The sequence below is a fragment of the Phoca vitulina genome, unplaced genomic scaffold (assembly GCF_004348235.1).
Source record: "Phoca vitulina isolate PV1807 unplaced genomic scaffold, GSC_HSeal_1.0 scaffold15, whole genome shotgun sequence".
Taxonomy (NCBI): Eukaryota; Metazoa; Chordata; class Mammalia; order Carnivora; family Phocidae; genus Phoca; species Phoca vitulina.
The window spans coordinates 16,043,747-16,064,453 of NW_022589718.1; the positions used below are offsets into that span (position 1 = coordinate 16,043,747).

The 20,707-nt window shown below is 37.7% G+C and overlaps 1 protein-coding gene across 5 annotated transcripts in view; it reads right to left on the reverse strand.

Moving 5' to 3' along the window:
- DLC1 (DLC1 Rho GTPase activating protein) overlaps positions 1-20,707 on the reverse strand; it is a 486,810-nt gene that overhangs the window by 168,013 nt on the left and 298,090 nt on the right. The window contains exon 1 of one of the 5 annotated variants that reach the window (XM_032413505.1): positions 5,095-5,780. The exons of the other annotated variants lie outside the window; for them this stretch is intronic. Coding sequence (XP_032269396.1) covers positions 5,095-5,233 — 139 coding nt within the window. The 5' untranslated portion in view covers positions 5,234-5,780. Of the gene's footprint in view, positions 1-5,094; positions 5,781-20,707 lie in introns of those variants that run through there. 5 annotated transcript variants of the gene reach the window in all.

Consider the following 20,707-nt stretch of genomic DNA (forward strand, 5'->3'; position numbering starts at 1 on the left):
TGTGATAGGGTCTCATGAAGCACCATTAGTGGTTGTCTCTTGGACCCTTAAAATGTTATACATAGTATTACATACAGCCAGGGAAGTCTTTGTTTATTGGAGGAGCCTGCATATTTTGAGGCGTACATCATTCTTGGTTAGAAGGCATTATATATGCCCTTACTTGCTTTTCACTGTGAACCAATGAGCAGAAGACAGTTCACAAGAGTCAGTGTTTGTGGTTTCTCATCATGGGAAGTGGGCCAGAATTCCTGATGCCCCATTGAATTGAGAGCCAAAGTACTACAGAGCATGTCAAACATTCGTTTTGCTAGTGAATTGGAGACCTGGTCAGCATAAATGGAAAATTCTATTTCACAAAAGACAGAAGCTAGCCAACACTCAACAGAATACCCCCAGGGGATCCAACCTAATGTAGATACTTGAATTTATTCTATGTCCATTGAATCACACTTGGATTGAGATTTGTCTAAATTTTCCTGCCTTCTTCCTAGACAATTCAGTTTTCTTCCATCTTTAAAATGTTTAGCTATGGAAGTAGGGACACATGTCCCACAATAGGCTGAGGCTTTTATATTTTTTCCCCTTATATGTTATATTTCTCTAATAGAATAGATTGAATACTTTTTAAACATTCAGTGGGTTTTACACTACATAAACTGTGCTTACCTTATGAGATGCCATTAAATAAAGGCTAATCTTTCATTTCTTTTTGGTTCATTTATCCATTCCACTTTGTAAACTGATGAAAGCTACTGTACATGTGTATAGTCGGGGTTCTGCCTTCCTTTTAGCCTCTATCTCTTTCTAGTCTGAATGTTAGGATCTTTTATTTTTCCTTAGAGGCAGTCTAATTGGTACATCAGTCCACACTTGTCTGCGGAGTTTTATTGAACATACATCAATGAATTCCAGCTCTCTCATGTATGAGAGCCCAGCATCTCAGTCTATGAGAATGTTTGACTGGAAGTACTGGGAAGGCAAAGTCTGGATAAAGCAGGGATTCTTAATCTAGGGTCTACTGGTAGAATTCACAGTGTCTATGACCTTGGATGAGGACAAATTTCACTTTTTATTTTCACAAAACTCTAACTGGAATTTAGCATTTCTTCCAATTATGAATGTTGACAAACTGCTACCTCCTCCTGCCTCACACACAATGGTATTAGCTGTCCCTGTGTCTTTGTCACCAACAGAAACCAGACTTTTCCGTAGCATTTAGAGTCGATGCAGAGATCACAAAGTATCATTTACACACATTCCTACTCCACAGTTTGGGGAGTTAACAAACCTGCTCCAGATCACACTTGACTGTGGGTTTTGTGCAATCTACATCCACAGATGTTCACGTGACGTCGTGGCTGGCCCCATTCAGCCACCGAACAGTAAAGTTGAAAGTTTGCACATTGCTGACCTAGATGTGGACATTGCTCCCCAGTGTTCTATCTATAATGGTTGGTGACAAGGAGATGAATCAAAGACTACTGTACAGTTCAATGCTCTTTTTCTAGCTAGCGATAACAATCTGCACACTGGTATCCTTACAAAATATTTAATTTATAGGTACTTCCCTATATTTTAAACATCATAGTCTATTATACAATTCACTCATTTTTTTATTACTATACTACAATTTTGTATTTGGAATACCTTGATAACTATATTGCACTATAATTGATTTCCTTCATAATTCTATGCTTTTTATTCATACATCAAAAAATATTTTTCTGAGAAGTGATCTGGAGGCTTCACCTGCTAAATGCTAAATGCTAAATGCTAAAAAGATCCATTAGCACAAAAAAGGCTAAGAAGCCCTATTTGAGAGAATTAAGGGGTAACAGGTTTTGGGGAGTGAGATGCACTCTGAAGTCAAGAAGTCTGTGTACCCAAAGGGAAGGAGGAGGCAGTGGAGGAGTTGTGAGAGGCATGGACGAGGTTGATGAGGGTGCACAATTTGCCCAGAGAAGGGCTGTCTACCTTATCCATCACCCACTGTTAACCTCAACGTTGTAACTCCCTGAAAACTAGATGTCATCCTCTGCTTTTATTTTTATTTTTAAAAAGATTTATTTTATTTTTATTTTGATGGGGGGAGGAGCAGAGGGAGAGAGAGAATCTCAAGCTGACTCCCTGCTGAGCAAAGAGCCCGACACACGGCTCGATCCCAGGACCCTGAGATCATGACCTGAGCCAAAACCAAGAGTCAGACGCTTAACAAACTGAGCCACCCAGGCGCCCCCATCTTCTGCTTTTAGGAGAGAGACTGTGTACCTATGGGTTTGGGAATAATGGTCAGAGAGAGAATAGGAGTAAGAGAAACTCTGTGGGTTGTGGTTGGGCAGAAAAAGGCACTTCCATGGAAAGGAAGATACAATTAAGACAGTCTGTTCCCTCACTCCTTACAAGTTGAAGGCTTTTCCTAGCAGCAATTCTGTATTTCATTTACACAAGGACAGGGATCCTTAAAAATAACAGGCAGAATCCCTGTTTTATATATAAAGGATTTTAAGGTAAAGAAATGTTAATGATGGTTTTCATACATGACATCATGTGGGGTAGAAGAACTAGGAACTGTTAAGTTATGTAGAGTGTGTGTATTTGTGTGGGTGAGAGAGACAGAGGGAGACACACACATACAGGCAGAGAGAGAGAGAGAGAGAGAGAGAGAGATTGATTGATTGATTGAGAGAGAAAATAACCAAACAAGGAAACTTAAAACTTTGTCTCATGGCCAAATACGTTAAACCTCTGGAAGAAACTGAAATCTCAGATTAGTGTTTGAGAGACTTGATGAAAGTCAACAAAGTAATGATCATCATGAAAATAACACTTCAGGTAGTATTAAAAGGAAGTATTTTCCTCAGATGCTTCAAAACACTTGTTTACCTGTCCCTTCATTAATTTCACAACATGAAGTGAAGCAGGAGATTTGGACTTGGTACTACTCTGCAACAGAGGGCAGAGTGGTATGATATAAAATAAAGACTGTATCTGGTGTTTAGAGAAGTGATTTTTTGTGGATAACTCATAACTATCATTTAGCTTTGGTCGGCAGGAAGGTTGGGTGCAGAGAAGTTTAAGGAGAAGGAGAAAAGTAAGTGCTCTTGAGATCTGGATGTGCACCAAATTGGTCTCCATCTGACAAACACTGATTGAAGTCTGAGCCGTGTGCCAAGCACAGGGGAGGCATGAAAAGGGTCCAAGTCCCTAGTCACCAGTCAGTTGTGGTAGCCAAAATTCTTTCTTTCAAGTTTAGTACCTGGATTCTCTACTGTGTGAATTACCTAATAGGTCATACTCATCTTAGAAAAACTGGGCAATATAAAGAATTTCTTCAGTGGACATGGAGCAGGTAAAATCCTATTTGCTGTTAGAGCTGTGGAAATGTTTAACTTTCCTCACATATAAAAAGTAACTATTTTTCTTTAAGTGTTTTTCATTCGATTCTACATTTTTTACCCCATATACATATACACACATATATAAATGACAAGACAGGGGCAGCAACTTTCCAGGGATAATATCCTTATTCTAGGAGGTCAACAGCTGTCAAAATCTCATCATTTATGAAAATATAAGGGGAATCCTGAGAAGCAGGAATGTTTGATTTAGTCTTACTCTCGAGTTAAAACACCAAACCACAAGATATTTTTGTGTTGTCTTTAATAAGACATTATCTGTGGAACCTTTCTGCTTGTGACAATGGATTTGTCAAATAAGACAAAAATGAATGATCTACTTTTTTTTTTAAAGGCCAACCAATTATAGTTGTGGATTTTACATTCCCATATCTTATTTCTTAAACTTCCTCTGGCCATTTGCAAACTGTTATCACTAGATACTACAGCTTAAAAAAACCTTATGGAAAGTTGGATTTCTTTAAGGCATCATATTTATTCTAAAGCCATAATAAAATGGCTAAATTTAAAATATTTTGCTCTCTCTCCCGTACTTTATGATTAGACTTGACATTGTTTACCCTGCCCTGTACTGGGCAATATTGTTTAGTTTAACAGAGAAAGATTTTCATGAGCATTTAGGACAAGCTTATAGCCTACGAAGGGATATAACTAGCATGTTATCTTCATAATCTGTTATCACAATCACAACCCTTAAATTTCCCTCTCTTCAAGTCATGTCAGGACTATTATGTGAAAGTCAAAGGACCTTTTATGAAGAACGCACAGTGCAGAAATCTGTTGACACTTGGAGGCCACTTGTAATATTTTTAACAATTCAGAACTCCACCACAGAATATGAAAAGCAACTAGATTAACCAAAAAGGTTAAGAAAATTTCATCTCTGACCCATTCACGTAGATGACATAAATACAGAGACTTACAGAGCAAACAAGGAGGAGCCATGAAACAGGACTAGGATACCTGTCTTGAACTCAGAGAGATTATTTTATCGTGAGATGCTATTTTATATCAATTTACATTCTTAATACCAGGATCAGGCAGAAGTTGTTTGTTTAGTGTACCCCTTAAAACACCGTCTGCCATTTGGTTGCTGTCACATGAGCCCTAATAAGCCTGAATTGCACCACTGTATTTATGTTTTATTATATTTCAAACGCCTGCCTCTAGCATACCTGACACCCTCTTGGAACTCAGAGCAGCTCCAGGCTGCCAGAGGAAATGCCAGCAGGCTTTCACTGGGCAGCGCAGATCACTCCAGGGACACACAGCCCTTCTTCAGCAGAGACCAGGCCACCTGGGGCCAGACCAGCCCCACCACGGACCCCCGCCAGCACAACAGACCTCGCTGCTTCTGCCTGCCACGGCTCATCACCGCTGATTTCCTGACACTCAAAAGGACCTTGCTTTTCTTTTCAAGGTTAAAAAAAACCACACCTCTCATAAAACCTTATCTAGAAATAATCAGACCAGAAACCAGAGAGGCATTAGAGAAAAAAACCAGCCCAGAAACGTTAAATACCAGAGGAAGGTAGATGGAAAGCATTGCCATGACGGTGATGAACTTTATCCAGCCGATGAGATCATTCATTAACCGAGTTAATATCTGCGTCTGTGCACTGAATTGCTTTCCTTTTAATACCTCTCATCCCTCCCTCCCCCTCGCGCCCCTCACCTGCCAGCCTTCTGTCTCTGGTGTTTTTCCAAATAACATCCAGGGCTCTAGCCGTGGAGTCTCGGATGTGATCGCTAAAGGACCTCCGGAGAGGGGCTCGCAGGGGCCGAGCCATCACGTGGGCCTCGGGGTCCCCCATCCACGCGCAGGGGACTTCAGCGCAGCCCGGGCGCGGAGACCATGCTGGCCTCCTCGCGCTGCAGACGTCCTTCGCCGCCTGCGGGCTGTGGCTCTGGCGGGCGGCCGGGCTGCGTGCGCGCCGGGCCCGGGGGCGAGCCGCGAGCGAGCCCTGCGCCCTCAGGATCCCGGCATTGCGGCTCGCGCTGCGGCCCGGGAAGCGCCGACTGCAGGCGGCCTCCTGGACGGCCGCCAAGCGCGCGCGGCTGCCACATCTGGAAGGGCTTACAAATGAGCCAGCGACACGCTCGCGCAGCGCTCGGGCTGCCTTCGTGGCTATCTAGATGATTCTAGCTTCCTGTGTAATCCAATAACTTGACTCTTGGTACAAGCTCGGCCGTTCGTCTATTTAATAACTTGTCTCCTTCCCTGGCAATCCAGGTTAACCTTGCACTTTTGAAGGAAAAGGCAGAGCAGGAGGCAAAAAAGTGAGGGAGGGAGACGAGGGGTGGCAGGTAGGGTTCTCTTCAGCTTTTCAAGGTAAATTCTCATTCACCTTTGCATTTGATTAACTCATTTGTGTTTTATTTTTTTAATTTTTAATTTTTTTAAAAAAATTTCATTTTATTATGTTAATCACCATACATTACATCATTAGTTTTTGATGTAGTTTATTACCTCGTGGTTTTAGATTAGGCTGTTTATGACAGAGAAAGTTCAACCTTTAGTTGTGGGTGAGGGAAGGAAGGCTGTAGCGAGCATCCTACATGTCAGTCTGGATTCTCTCTAGGAAATGGATACCTGAGTTTTAAAGGAAACACTAATCACCTCCTCATATCTCCCTTCTAACTATGCTTCTACTTACTTTAAGTGGTGTAATCAAATAATTCTAGGTTTTGCCTCTGAATAAGGTTCAAATGTCCCCCGGTTTTGAAAATCTTTTAGTTCCAAGTAAGCAAACTTCATCATTATAATTGCACATCAAAAACTCTCTCCCAAAGGGTAAAAAAAACTGCCAAGCACCATGAAATCAAAATATGGGTCAACTGTTTCTTTAACAAGATCTGTTTTTGAGTTTCTAAAATGCCGAATAAATCTATTTCTTTGCCAATGAATTTGGTTGATTTTCTGCTTTTTTATGCAGTATTAATCCTCTCCTCTCTCACTCTCCATTAAATGCCATCTTTTAACTTTCAAGGTTTGGCATGGAGGCTGACTATCGGCATCACCATAGTATCTAAGGGCCAGTCCATAACCTTTGCGAAATTAGAAAATGCTGTAAAAGTACTTTGTAAATTGCAAAGTACCATGTGAATGCTAATTATTATCATAATTGTTTTTATGCACGAAATCCTTTTCAACTTACACTGATCTCCTGAGTCCCCAAATTTCTACAGCATGCAACCTCTTTCCCATCAACTTTGACAACTTAATTATACAAAAGATGATAATTAAAATAGCGAGATTGTGCTCATGAGTTATAGCTAACACTTGTAGCACTGCTTATTAGTAACCCACATGTCTTCAATCATATTGTTCCCAAATTGTTAAAGCCCATGAGTCTCTCCAACAGAGAATGTGCATCTCGATATTGTCTTCTTTGCCTTATCATTGGGCTGGGCATAGATCAGGAGGCAACAAGTACTAACTGCTGAGGTATGTGGACTTCTGTGCCCCGTGGGAGCCAATTCCGAAAGAAAATTCTCCATTAAAAAAAAAAAAAAATCTCAAAAAATTTGATTGCCTAATACATGGCTCTATTTTAAAACAAAGTACTGGAAGTCTGCGTGTGCGTGCGTGGATGTGTGTGTGTGTGTGTGTGTGTGTGCGCGTGTGTACGTATGTGTTTCTCCTTCAAAGAGGTCTGGGCACCTTGGAACAGGTTGATTCATTTCTGGTCAGGTTGAACAGGGCAGGTCTGTTTGTAGAGGAACAGTATGAAGTAACCATAGCATAAGTAGTGAACCACACTCTGCGTTAGGCATGGGGAAGTTGAGGATGAGTAAGACATCAACTCTGTCTTTGAGGAGCAATTCCATTGGCCACAAATCATTTCAAAATAGTGTCATAAATTCTATGACAGAAGCATGTACCAAGTGTTATGGCAGCACAAAGAAGGAAAAGGTGGCTTGGGTTCCTAACTCCTCTTAAGCACTGACCTCACCTAAATTTCCAGTCTAGATTTACAACATACAACCATTCTCAGCACGAATATCAACAGCTGATGGTATGAGTCATGCAAAGTGACTGACTGTGATGGCATGAACTTTTTCTATACCCAAACACAGAACAGGAAACACCATTTATTGAGTCCTATGACATGCCAGAAACTCTTCTAGCACTGTAAATAGATAGACCCACGTACGTAGACCCCATAGGTATTATTATCTCCTCTTTAGAGATGAGGAAGCTGGAGGGCAGAGAGAAGAGATTTGAGAAAGGTGAAATAGTAAATGCCAGACCTAGGATTCATACCCAGAGCTGTTTGCATTCAAAACTCATTAGCCTCCCAATCAACTTGATTGCTCATAAATTAAATGACATTAAATGACAGTGATGATAATGACCCATTAGGGTTTATCTAGGCTCAGCTGATACTAAGGTAAAGGCCAAAACTCTTTAATCTTAGCCAAATAAAATCACCACTGGGCCCATGGTGTGAAAGAAGCCTGAGTCTCAGAGGGGTTTTAGATGATCCCAGCTATGAAAACTGAAGGGCAGTGAATCAAGAGAACAAAGGCCTAGTCAACACATATTGCTTAATGATAGGACACTCCAAATGATCTCCAAAGTATTCTAAAATACCCTCCTCCTCCGTGACATGCTCTTTCAAAGACAATACTCCTAGTACTTCACTGTAGCTCATCTCAGCAGGTATTAAAAAAGCCTACTTATTCTAAGCACAGGTTCCATTTGGTAGAAGAGTCCAAAGACCTAACCTAATATATATATTACAAACATAAATGTAACTTTTATAAAATGACAGACTATTGGAGAAGGGGAGCACAGCTATATTTTCAAGCAAGGCGGGCTTAATTATTGATTTCACCATATTCCAAAGTAGGGCTGGCAACTTTACCCCTCATTTCTAAAAACTCATTAAATTCAAATTTCATTGTGAAGATATTTCAACTCTTTGTAAATGAGTCTCAGCCATGTATCATGGGTATGATGTAAAAACTATCTAATACACTGCCAATTTTAAATTATTTTTATTTTTTGTTTTCTGGCTGTATTTATTGGCCATTAGAAGAAACATTCCATGCAGAAGAAGTGCTTTTCAAAATTCACCATTTATAGAATAATTCCTCAAGTTTTATTTCCACAAATTTCAAATAATCCAAGTCTCTTCTGACTAAGAGGTGAGGATAGTATACCATAATTAATGTTATCTCAGCTTGGCAGATGGGGAAAGTGGGAATATGAGAAGTTTATTGATTTTTTTTCAAATCCTGCTGGGAATTATAAGAGAAGTGAAGATAGCAACATTATGCTTTGATTGCTCTTCAGTTCCTTTTTCTTGTGATAAAGGGCTAATTTCAGCCATTGGTGGACCTGCTGTCTGACCTGGGGGACTCTTGTTTGTATATTAAGCCAGAGATTCTTGCTCAAGTATGTCCCTAATATTTTCCACCTAAGAAAACCATTCCATTTTGGTAATGTATTATAGATTTTATTTAATTTTGTCTAATTTATAATTTTTGTCTTCTTACTACAAACAAAATTTTAATTTTATAGTGTTTCTAGGTCCTATATGCTTTGATCTAATGTTAGGGACACCTTCTTTTCCAAGTCTGTGTAGCATAAATCCACTTTGGTCTTATGGCTACTCTTATTTGCTAATGCAACTCATTTAAGCCTCCTTTGGAGTAATGAGAACATTAGAATTACCCAAAGTGCTAGTAGGTTCCTTCAAAATAGTATGACTAATGATGGGAAATGAAATGTTTATTAAGAGTCAATGCCATGCTTATATCTGGGTCTTTGGAACAGGAAGGAAATTATTAAAACCCCATTTGGTTAAGCCCTGTGAGAGACCCTGTGAGAGACCTAGCCCCTGCAACAGGACAACAGGTTAAGTGAATGACAGTGGCTATCTGGCATAATAGGTCTGCTTAAGGGCTGCAGTTCCACAAAAGTTCTTCTCCATTATGTATCTATGTCTCCAAAAGCCCATGACAAAATTCGTAGTATGAAGCTTCTGTAACTCTGAGGACTATATAAATGGTTCCTATTTTTTTCCAATGAAGAATGCCTAGCATATAGGTTACATGCTGCCAATCCCTGTTTCCATTTTGAATTTTGTTTATTTAGCATGACCATCTTGAGTGCATTTACTCTGGTGCAAGTGGCAATTTTGTTTGTTAATTCGCTCCCACAATTGGAACCCTAAGGATTTCATTCAGTTTGGTTGAGAATCTCCTCTGTGATAAATTGTTAAATATCTTCAACCAAAGAGTTCAAGGCAAGGTTATTTACACTATCAATTAGGTATCTATTGATGCTTTATAGACCAATAGACCACAAGGACAATATTCTTCAAACTGGTGATCTCCAACCTGAGGGCAGACAAGAGTCTCTTTGGAGGGCAAGAAGAAAACCTTAGAATCTATGTCTATTTATAAAGCTCTTTGAGTTTTTCTATTTTTCTAATATATAGAGGACACAAATACAGTGATTTATGGATAAAATTTATAAATAAATGTATATATTGGGGTTCTAAACTCAGAAACTAATGGGAGTTAGCAATCAAAGATCTTCAGAGACTATTTCTCTACAAATCCTGATATATACCAAAATCACACTATCTTTCAGAATAAAATCAACTTGTTGGGGGAATATTGTTGAGTAATACATGTTTTTTTTTCCCCTCATATTCACTTCTTGTGATACATGAGGAAAGTAAAAAACAAGAAGTGAATATGAGGAAAGAAAAACGTTCTTTTCTTCCTGACACAATAATACCTTCTTTCCTTTTTAACTACTGAATCTCATTACTAACTGCTTTCGGAAACAAAGTTCTTCATCTGGGCTGAGAAAAGTCACCTTGCCTGTGAGGAAGGAAACTGCTCTATACTGAATGTTTGTGTTCTCCTCCAAATTCATATGTTGAAACCTAATCCCCAATGTGATGGTATTAGAAAGTGGGGCCTTTGGGAAATGATTAGGTCATGAGAATCGAGCCATCGTGAATGGGATTAGTGCCCTATAAAAGAGAACCTGGGGTCCTCCTTGCCCCTTCTCCATGTGAGGGCTCAGCAAAAGATGGTGTCTATGAACCAGGAGGTAGGTCCTCACCAGACACCACATCTGCTGGCACCTTGATCAACTTCACAGCCTCTAGACCGTGACAAAAAAATTTCTATTGTTTACAAGTCACCCAGTCTATGGCATTCTGTTAAAGCAGCCCAAATAGACTAAAGCAGAGACAGACCTTATTTCAGTCCTGCCCCTTGATAGCTTTGTGATCTTAGGACAGCATTTTCACAATTGCTATAAAGGGGATTAACTAGATCCCTGATTCTGGTACAGAAGGGGATGGAAGTAAAGCATACAGAATCCCACAGGATGGGGCCTGTCCTACTGAAGTGGGGTAGGACTTCAAAAAGATTAAAACAAAAAGGTTAAACAAAAAGGTTAAATAACTCTACTGGGGTAGGTGGTCTCATTCCTCTTCTAAAATGTATCTCCATAGAATCTAACCTATTAGTAAATTAATTGGCCATTTTTACACTTTCCTCAAGCTATTTTCAAGTTGCTTTGAATATGTGTCTTTGGAGTTGTTCATTTGTTTGTTTTGGTTTACTCCTCTCTCAATTATTTCCTTTCCATTTTTTTGTTGACTAGTTCACTCTAGTTTTCTATACTAGTAATTTTGGCAGAAAGACAGGAAAGAAAAAGTACTAGAGAATGGGAAGAAGAAGTAGTGATGCTTCCAGAATTTTTTTTTAATGTAAGGATATCCGATTTTTTTTCTGTGTCATGATTTCAGAAGGTTAAAATATTTTCAGTTCTATAGAAAAATTAACAGGGATGCATCACCAATACTAGTGCTAAAGAAATAATAATCTATAATTTATATTGCCTTAGCAAAGGATAGGCTATCTACTGGTAAAATAAATTTCAGACATAGTTAAAACTTTAGGAGGAAATTTAGCAAGGAAATGTCCTTGCTCTTATTCATTTTCTTTTATTCCTTTTATTCTTCCTTTTGTCATTTTATTCTCCTATTGTTTATTCTTCACAGTATAACATTTCAGTATATTATGAATTAAAGGAGTCCAACATAATGACACAGAATTACAGTGATGTAATTTCTCTGCTTACTGAGACTTAGAGTATATTATGACTATTTGAATTGCTTTTAAATTGCATTTATTTCAATTCATACTAGTTTTATATGTATCTTTATGTTGACATTGGAACCAAAAAAATCACGCTCTTGCTGATTCTGAATAAAAGATTTCCTTCTGAGAAACAAAAATAAATATTCAATGCTTTGTTTTACCTTCATGTAAACTCACTGCCACAAGTCTCTATAAAGAATGCCAGATGTTGATTATCTTTTGGATCTTAACAATTATCAATAGCCTCTAATAATATGCTATGCTAACTATAAAATCAAAAGCAATTTGGGATAATAACTGAATGGTATACTCGAGCATATGCATTCAGGGATAATTTTGAAGTCAGACCAAACAGGAACACAAATATTTTTCTATGTTAATACAACCTATTGATTATACCTTTTCAACCATATTATTAATAAATGTTATTTATTAATAGGACCCCCAAAACACTGCCAGTACTAACAGGTTTGAATGTTTTCATAAAAAGTTATTTCACAGGTTGCCTTAGCTTTTGTCCATGAAAGGATCCTGATGATATGCCACCACCCCCACCACACATACACAAAATATAAAATAATGTTTTTCAGAAATTGCACAATAGGTAATGCAGGACTGTGATTTCTGAGAGTTAAAAAAAAAAAAAAAAAAAAGATGAGCTCTACCATGGCTCCAGCTTATTGCCTGGGGGTATTTTCTAGCCACAGAGTAAAGAGAGGAAAACCAAACATAACCTGAGAATCCTGAGGTGATAGACATCAGAGTTTATGGAGACTGAAGCAATTAGAATTTGCAAGTCAGAGTACCAAATGGGTTAGCCTGGTGATGGGTACTGGGGAGGGCACGTACGGCACATAACTGGGTGTTATATGCAAACAATGAATCATGGAACACTACATCAAAAACTAATGATGTAATGTATGGTGATTAACATAACATAATAATAAAAAAAACTGTAAAATATAGATGATAACACCAAGAAAAACAAAAGAAAACTAATGATGTATTGTATGGTGACTAACATTAAAAAAAAAAAAAAAAAGGTTAAACATACCCTTACCAACTAAATCCACTCAGGTATTACTCAAAAGAAATGATAACATATATTTGTACAAACACTTGTATGATATTGGCAGCACCTTCTTCCATTTGCAGATAATTCTATAAAAGACACAACTTGTGATAGACATTAGCTCAGTGCTCGCCAGAGGCTGGCGATGAGGGAGAGGGTAGGGTGAGATTCACTATAAGGTACATGAGGGTTATTTTGAGGGTGATGAAAAAAAAAGCAGAATGATAAATGGAAATATTTTCAACATAAATAACCAACAGAGTGTTAATATCTATAATAAAGCACTTCTACAAATCAGAAAAAGCAAAATAGAAACAACTCAATTGAAAAAATTAATGGATTTTATGAGAAAGCATTTTACAGAACATATGGAGATGACAGAATTGGGAAATAGATGCTCAGGGTTCACATTTTGATACCACTGAAAATTCTGGGATAAAAGCAAATCATCAAAACTCTGAAGCTTTGAGGATCAGATATAAGTCTTCACAGAGAGGTGGGGAGGAATCTGCTGCTTAGAGTGTGATTACTGGCTTGGAGTGTGTATGGAATGTATATCAGGAAATAATATCCCAGTGCTATGTTACTGGGCCAAATTGTATGAGAGAGTTTTATAATAAGGCACTTTAGATACTATTAATAATAAAATTTATTTGAATGGTGTCATGAAAGACTCATTCTATGTTGAATAATTATTAGTATAATGTCATGCAATGTTATTAGTATTGGCATGTTATTAGCCAAAACAATAAAAAGATTTCAACTCAATAATGACAGGTTACTATTGGATTCCACTATTATATTAGGATATGTTATTTGTGTGGATATATATTCCTTTCTGGGGCACCTAATGGAAAATTAAAAATACGATTATTTAAGTAAACAGGTATTTTGCTAACATTAGCAGAAAAAGAAAATATAATTTTCACAGTCTCTTCCTGATAAATAGGAAGCCAAAAATCTCTTCACATATATTTTAAGCAAGAAAAAAAAATAGGAAAAAAAATGAAACTCTTACTTTTCTGAATGGCAAAAAAAAAAAAAAGAGCTAAATAAATACAAGTCAGAAGAAGAAAGTAAAAAAGAAAAGTTTTGAGAAAAGGAAAAATAGTAGAATTAAGGGAGATGGAACTCATTTGCATAAATTATGCTGTACAGGGAGTGGCAGTCTGCAAACTTCACCTGAAGAAAAGGAATCTGCATAGAAGGTTGAGCATACTCCCTACTGAAGAAAAAAGCAGATGATGGAGGCCAGTGGAGATTATTAGCAAGTGCTTCTTTTGGACAAATTCTTTTTTCTTTTCTTGTTTTTATTATTTATTTATTTATTTATTTATTTATTTATTTATTTATTTTTGTGGGGGGAGGGGGAGACCCTCATTAACAGACTTAAGAAACATGGTGCCTGCACTGCTTCCTTAATCTTGAATTGGAGACTCAGGGGGTTCTTTTTTTTTTTTTTTTTTTTAAGATTTTATTTATTTATTTGACAGAGAGAGAGTGGGAGAGGGAATACAAGCAGGGGGAGTGGGAGAGGGAGAAGCAGGGTTCCCACCAAGCAGGGAGCCCAACGCGGGGCTCAATCCCAGGACCCTGGGATCATGACCTGAGCTGAAGGCAGACGCTTAACAACTGGGCCACCCAGGTGCCCCAACTCAGGGGTTTCTGACCCTAATTTTCCCTCACACTCACTATTGGCTTGAGCTTCTTGATCTTTGAGAATTTTTGTTTATTTATTTTTTTAAGATTTTATTTATTTATTTGACAGAGAGAGAGCACAAGCAGGGGGAGCAGCAGAGGGAGAGGGAGAAGCAGACTCCCCGCTGAGCAGGGAGCACGATGCAGGACTCTATCCCAGGACGCTGGGATCATGACCTGAGCTGAAGGCAGACGCTTAATCAACTGAGCCACCCAGACGTCCCCCTTTGAGACTTTTTAATGTGAGGCCAATTGCTGGTCAGAGTCTGGATGAATGACTAGAGATGAGCATAGAAATCTAGAGGAAGCATTTAGAAACTTCTTATAGTAGTTGGACAGAGTAATTTTATGTGTGCTGAATCTAATGATAAAACACTTTGGCTTCTATGTTTTTTGTTTTTTTTTAAAGATTTTATTTATTTATTTGACAGAGAGAGATAGCGAGAGAAGGAACACAAGCAGGGGGAGAGGGAGAGGGAGAAGCAGGCTTCCTGCGGAGCAGGGAGCCAGATGTGGGGCTCGATCCCAGGACCCTGGGACCATGACCTGAGCCGAAGGCAGACGCTTAACGACTGAGCCACCCAGGTGCCCCTGGCTTCTATGTTTTATGCTTTGTGTCCCCTCCACCAATTTTATTTTCTAGTACTCTATTTTCATATTTTAAAATGGTATGTGTCACCAGAAGAGTGAAAAAAAAAAGGTCACCATAAACAGTTTAGGAAAACTTGCTCTAAATATATGTATAAAATACCTAGAGATAATAATTATTTGCATGTTTCAACGGGTGGTACTTTAGCTCTCATGTGTCTAGATGGAGAGAAAAGGTAAAAACACTGTTCTGTGCAGCATTTAATCAGCCTCTTAATTAAACGATTGTTGGTATTTGCACATTTCTTACTATTTGTTATTTACATGGAAGAGCAACATGGTAGGCATTCTTAATATCTCAAATTGGAAAAAATGTTTAAAGGAAATGGAAGCATTTTTGCTTTTGCAGTTTCATGCACAATGAGTGGTTCACATCTGGCACCAAGACTATAGATCATCAGCGATGCAAGAACGTTGCAAACTGAAATATTCAAAGAAAAACAAAGGATGGATGGTGGCAGGAAATAGAGCAGGCAAATTTGTCATTTAAGTGTAAAATATGATTATTCTAAAGTAAACCTTTTTATCTAACTGGTTTTTAGGAAATGGTTAGCATCTCTTAGGAGGATAATTTGCTCTAAAATCTGAAAATTGGAGATCTTTAGAAGAGGCTATTTTCATTAGTTCTCTAAATTCATGTATCTCTTCTTTATCTTAATGGTATCACTTGTTATTTATTATCATGAGCAATGGTTGAATTATAATAAAGCAGAATTCAATTTTTAAAAACATATCACCAAAAACAAAAGCACAACTCAAAAGCTTTTGACTTTTTCTTTCCAACCTCATTTACTAAATCCCCTGTAATATATACTATATCAAAAGTCCTTATGAATAGTTAGTATCTGATGGGTTTCTGGTATTGTAGTACATCATCTAAAAAAACCTGGGGTTTATAATAAACATGTTATTATGCAATGAAAAAAAAAAGACCTGGGGGTGCCTGGTTAGCTCAGGTGGTTAGGCGTCCAACTCTTGATTTCTACTCAGGTCATGATCTCAGGATTGTGAGATCGAGCCCCACGTTGGCTCCCCGCTGTGTGTGGAACCTGCTTGGGATTCTCTCTCTCCCTCTCCCTCTGCCCCTCCCCCCCTCTAAAAAATAAAAAGATTGTTTCTGCCTCTTTTTCCTTTACTACTGACTACAGAGTTTAGAATAAGGATTTTTTTTTTTTTTTTTTGCAGCTGGGATAGTACCACTGATTAATTTAATAAGATTTACTATTCTTAGTAAAAGTTACAATCACTCTCCAAGGCCTGATGAGTTTGGACCCATCCCATTTTTCCAGTTTTCTCTCCTTCCAAACACAAACTCCATGCTCCAGCTAGCCAGGCTGCACAATTGCATCATCGTTCCTTGTGCATTCCCACTGTTCTAACTTTGCCAACAGTTTTCCATGCCTAGAATTGTCTCTGATCTCCCTTTCCAGTTTTTCAAGGCTTTCCTTTCCCCCATGTCCTCTCTGGACCACTCCAGCCCAGTGAACTCTCTCAGCTCAATGTCTAGGGTGTCTTGAGTGTCTTGCCACTTAACTGTTATGACTTATCTTGCTCAGCAGGCTGGAAACATTCTGAAGGGATATGTTCTTAAGGTCTAGACCAAGGAAATCCCTAGACAACAGGAGGAAGAGCAGGACACATCAACATCACTTGTTCCTAGTCCTTGTTCCCTTTGCCACTGACCCTCAGCTTTCTAGTGGAGGGGGGAGAAGTGAGAGAGAAAGAGGGTAGTGAAGAGAGTCGGATGGGCTGACGTTTGGCTGGACTTGGGTTAACCTGGAGCCGGGAAAATACATTCCATTAAGGGCAAGCTGAGGATTGTAGTCTTATTGGAGAATTAAAACATTTATATTCGTTTTCAGCAATATGTGGTAGTGATGTCACTTGGGCTGTTTCTAGGATTACAAAATTGAAAAGTAGGTAACGTTTGCTGTGTCATTCCCCCATGTCCCTCCCTGAACATCTTCACACCAGAGATCTCTTCCTTTTCCCTAAGGCATTCAGTCCTTCTGCCATCTGACTGTCCAGAGTCACCACTGCATGGTGGTGTATTTCTTCACCCTCAATATCCCCCCATCTCACAGTCTCACAGAGATCAGAATTCTGTTATATGGGTTCTTGATAAATACGCGCTGGGTTATTCCAAGAGGAAGTTTAAGCCCTAGGAGAGGAGGAAGTATAGAGCTGTAGAAAAACTTATATATATATATATAACATTCCACATATAAGAGAGATTATACAGGGTTTGTCTTTTTTTGTCTGACTTACTTCACTTAGCATGATGCTCTAGAGGTCTATCCATGTTGTCACAAATGGCAAGATTTCTTTCTTTTTTATGGCTGAGTAGTATTCCATCGTGTGTGTGTGTGTGTGTGTGCCTGTGTGTGTGTGTCTGTGTGTGTGTGTGTGTGTGTGTATAAAACCATTCATCCATTGATAGGTTATTTCCATATCTTGGCTATTGTAAATAATGCTGCAATGAACATGGAGGTGCATATATCTTTTTAAATTAGGATTTTCATTTTTCAAGATAAATGCCCCAAAGCAGAATTACTGGATCTTATGATAGTTCTATTTTTTAATTTTTTGAGGAACCTGTTTTCCATAGTGGCTGCACCAATTTACATTCCAACCAACAGTTCCCTTTTCCCCACATCCTTGCCAACACTTGTTATTTCTACTCTTTTTGATAATAGCCTTCTAACAGGTATGAGGTAATATCTCATTGTGGTTTTGATTTTCATTTCCCTGATGATTAATGAAGTAGAGCATCTTTTTATGTACCTGTTGGTCATCTGCATGTCTTTTTTGGTAAAAAACAATGTCTATTCAGATCTTCTACTCGTATTGTAATTGAGTTGTTTATTTATTTTTTGATATTGAGGTGTATGAGTTCTTTATATATTTTGGTTATTAGCTCCTTATCAGCATATGATTTGCAAATATTTTATCCCATTCCGTAGGTTGCCTTTTCATTCTGTTGATGGTATCCTTTGCTGTGCAGAAACTTCTTAGCTTGATATAGTCCTGCTTGTTTATTTTTGCTTTTGTTGTTTTTGCTTTTGGGGTCAGATTAAAAAAATCATCACAAAGACTTATATGAAGGAGTTTACTGCTTATGTTTTCTCCTACGCGTTTTATGGCTTCAGGTCTTACATCGAAGTCTTTAATCCATTTTAAGTTAATTTTTGTGTGCAAAAAGTAGTCCAGTTTCATTCTTTTGCATGTGGCTGTCCAGTTTTCCCAACACCATTTGTTGAAGAGACCATCCTTTCCCCATTGTATATTCTTGGTTCATTTGTTGCAAATTTATTGACCATATATACATAGGTTTATTTCTGCACTCTCTATTCTGTTCCATTATTCTATTTGTTTTTGTATAGGTACCACACTGTTTTAATCACTGTAGCTTCATAATATAGTTTAAAAATCAGGGAGGGTGAAGCCTCTGGCTTTGTTCTTCTTCCTTGAGATTGCTTTGGCTATTTGGGGTCTTTTATGATTCCATATAAATTTTGGGACTATTTGTTCTATTTTTATGAAAAATGCCATTGGAATTTTGATAGGAAATGCATTACATCTGCATGTTGCTTTGGGTAGTATAAACATTTTAACAATATTAATTCTTCCAATCCATGAACATGAAAGATCTATTTATTTGTGTCTTTTTCAATTTCTTTCATTAATGTCTTGTAGTTTTCAAAATATAGGTCTTTCACCTCCTTGGTTAAATTTATTTCTAGGTATTTTATCCTTTTGATGGAATTGCAAATAGGATTGTTTTCTTAATTTCTCTTTCTGATAGTTCATTATTAGTGTATAGAAATGCAACAAATTTTTCTGTATTAATTTTGTATCCTGCAACTTTACTGAATTCATTTATTAGTTCTAACAGCTTTCTAATGGAGTCTTTAGGGTTTTCTGTATGTAATGTCATGGCATTTTTACTTTTTCCTTTCCAACTTGGATGCCTTTTATTCCCCCTATCCCCCCTTCTTCTGCCCAATTGCTCTGGGTAGGACTTCCAATTATATTTACTACTTTAACATGCTGTTATCTTTAGTTGATTGGATAATGATTAGGTTGACTAGTGGCAAATATGTGAATATATGACATAATATGGCATCTTTGATTACTTTGCTTGTTCAATAAACTTTTCACATATATCTTTTCTCTCACCTTGACTGTAAGCTCTTTGAGGATAGTGTCTTAAATAGTTTTATAAGTCCAGTACACTATTTGGTAAAAATAGACACTCAGAGATATTTCTGGTTACATTTATAATAAAGTATAACCTTTCACTAGTGATTCAGTGTCACAATCATTTGTCTTAAGCTTTAGGATTTTGTTATGCAGTACAAACTTGGAAGTACATATTAAGATTGTATGCATGTGGCGGAAGAATAAATGGGAAACTTTCATTGACATTAAGCAGTGATGCCTCAAACTTTACTGTGGACAAGAACTCTCTGGGGAGTATATTACCTTCGAGATTCTTAAGCCTATGAGATTCTGAGTCAGCAGGCCTGGAGGTATCTAGGAATCTGAATTCTTAAAGAAGCATTCTAGAAAATTATGAGGTACATTTTAACAAACATTGCATTAAAAAGGTATGCCTTTCTTTTCTTTTTTTTAAAAAAACTTATTTATTTATTTTAGACAGAGAGAGTGTTAGTGGGGGAGAGACAGGGGGGGCTGGAGAGGAATTCCAGCAGGTTCCACGCAGAGTGTGGAGCCTGATGTGGGACTTGATCCCAGGACCCCGAGATCATGACCTGAGCCAAAACCAAGTGTCAGAAGCTTAACCAACTGAGCCACTCAGGTGTCCTGGTATGCTTTTATTTTCAAATTACAGATGCTATTTTTCTTTTAAGCAAAAAATAATTGAGTGTCCTTTAGGTGCAGGACATTTAAAGATAAACTGGACATGGATTTTATGATATAATAGGGAGAACAAGTCTTAGTAATCATAATAAAGAACATAAAGGAATAAAAATCTTATGAGAACTTCAAGTCTAGTATTTGAGAATTCTGGGGAAAAGGGCTGATTTCAAAGCAGAGGAGGTCATGGAAGGCTTCAAAGGGGAGGTAAATATAGAAATTTGGAAACAGTATGAAAGGAAATTTCTGGAAAAGGTAACAGTATTAGCCAAAACACTGCAATAGAAAGTGTAGGACATGGAGTATGGGTATTTCTGTGTTGGAGTCTCAGGGGCAGCTGAATATGAGGAGGATGGCTTGGTTAATAGGCTAGGGGCTGCAGATTGTGGAGACATAGATTTAGTTGGGTGAGATTCCCATGAGAACGTGTAAGGACAGATAAGAAAAGAAAAGATGGACAAGAAAAGAAAATCCAAACATCATGCTGTATAATGTATTTAAGACTTAGGAGGGGATTTGGTGAGATGATAATTTAACAGTAAAGATCTCTTCTTAATCATATTAAATATGATATCAATGAGTGCTATGATACAAACATGTAACTTTATTTCTATGTGTTCTATGATATTAACTTCTATCACTTGAGACAAACAAAATAAGACTCTTAAAATTAGAAGTTTAAAACCAATATTAAAACCATTAAAATAAAAATCAAAGCATTATCTACCTAATGTATTTCTAAAATATAATTCCATAGAGTTGATCAGATATTTGTATTTGTTACTGTCTATATCACTTATGTAGACACGTCAAGAACTATAAATGAGGCTAAATTCTAGAGAATCACAAA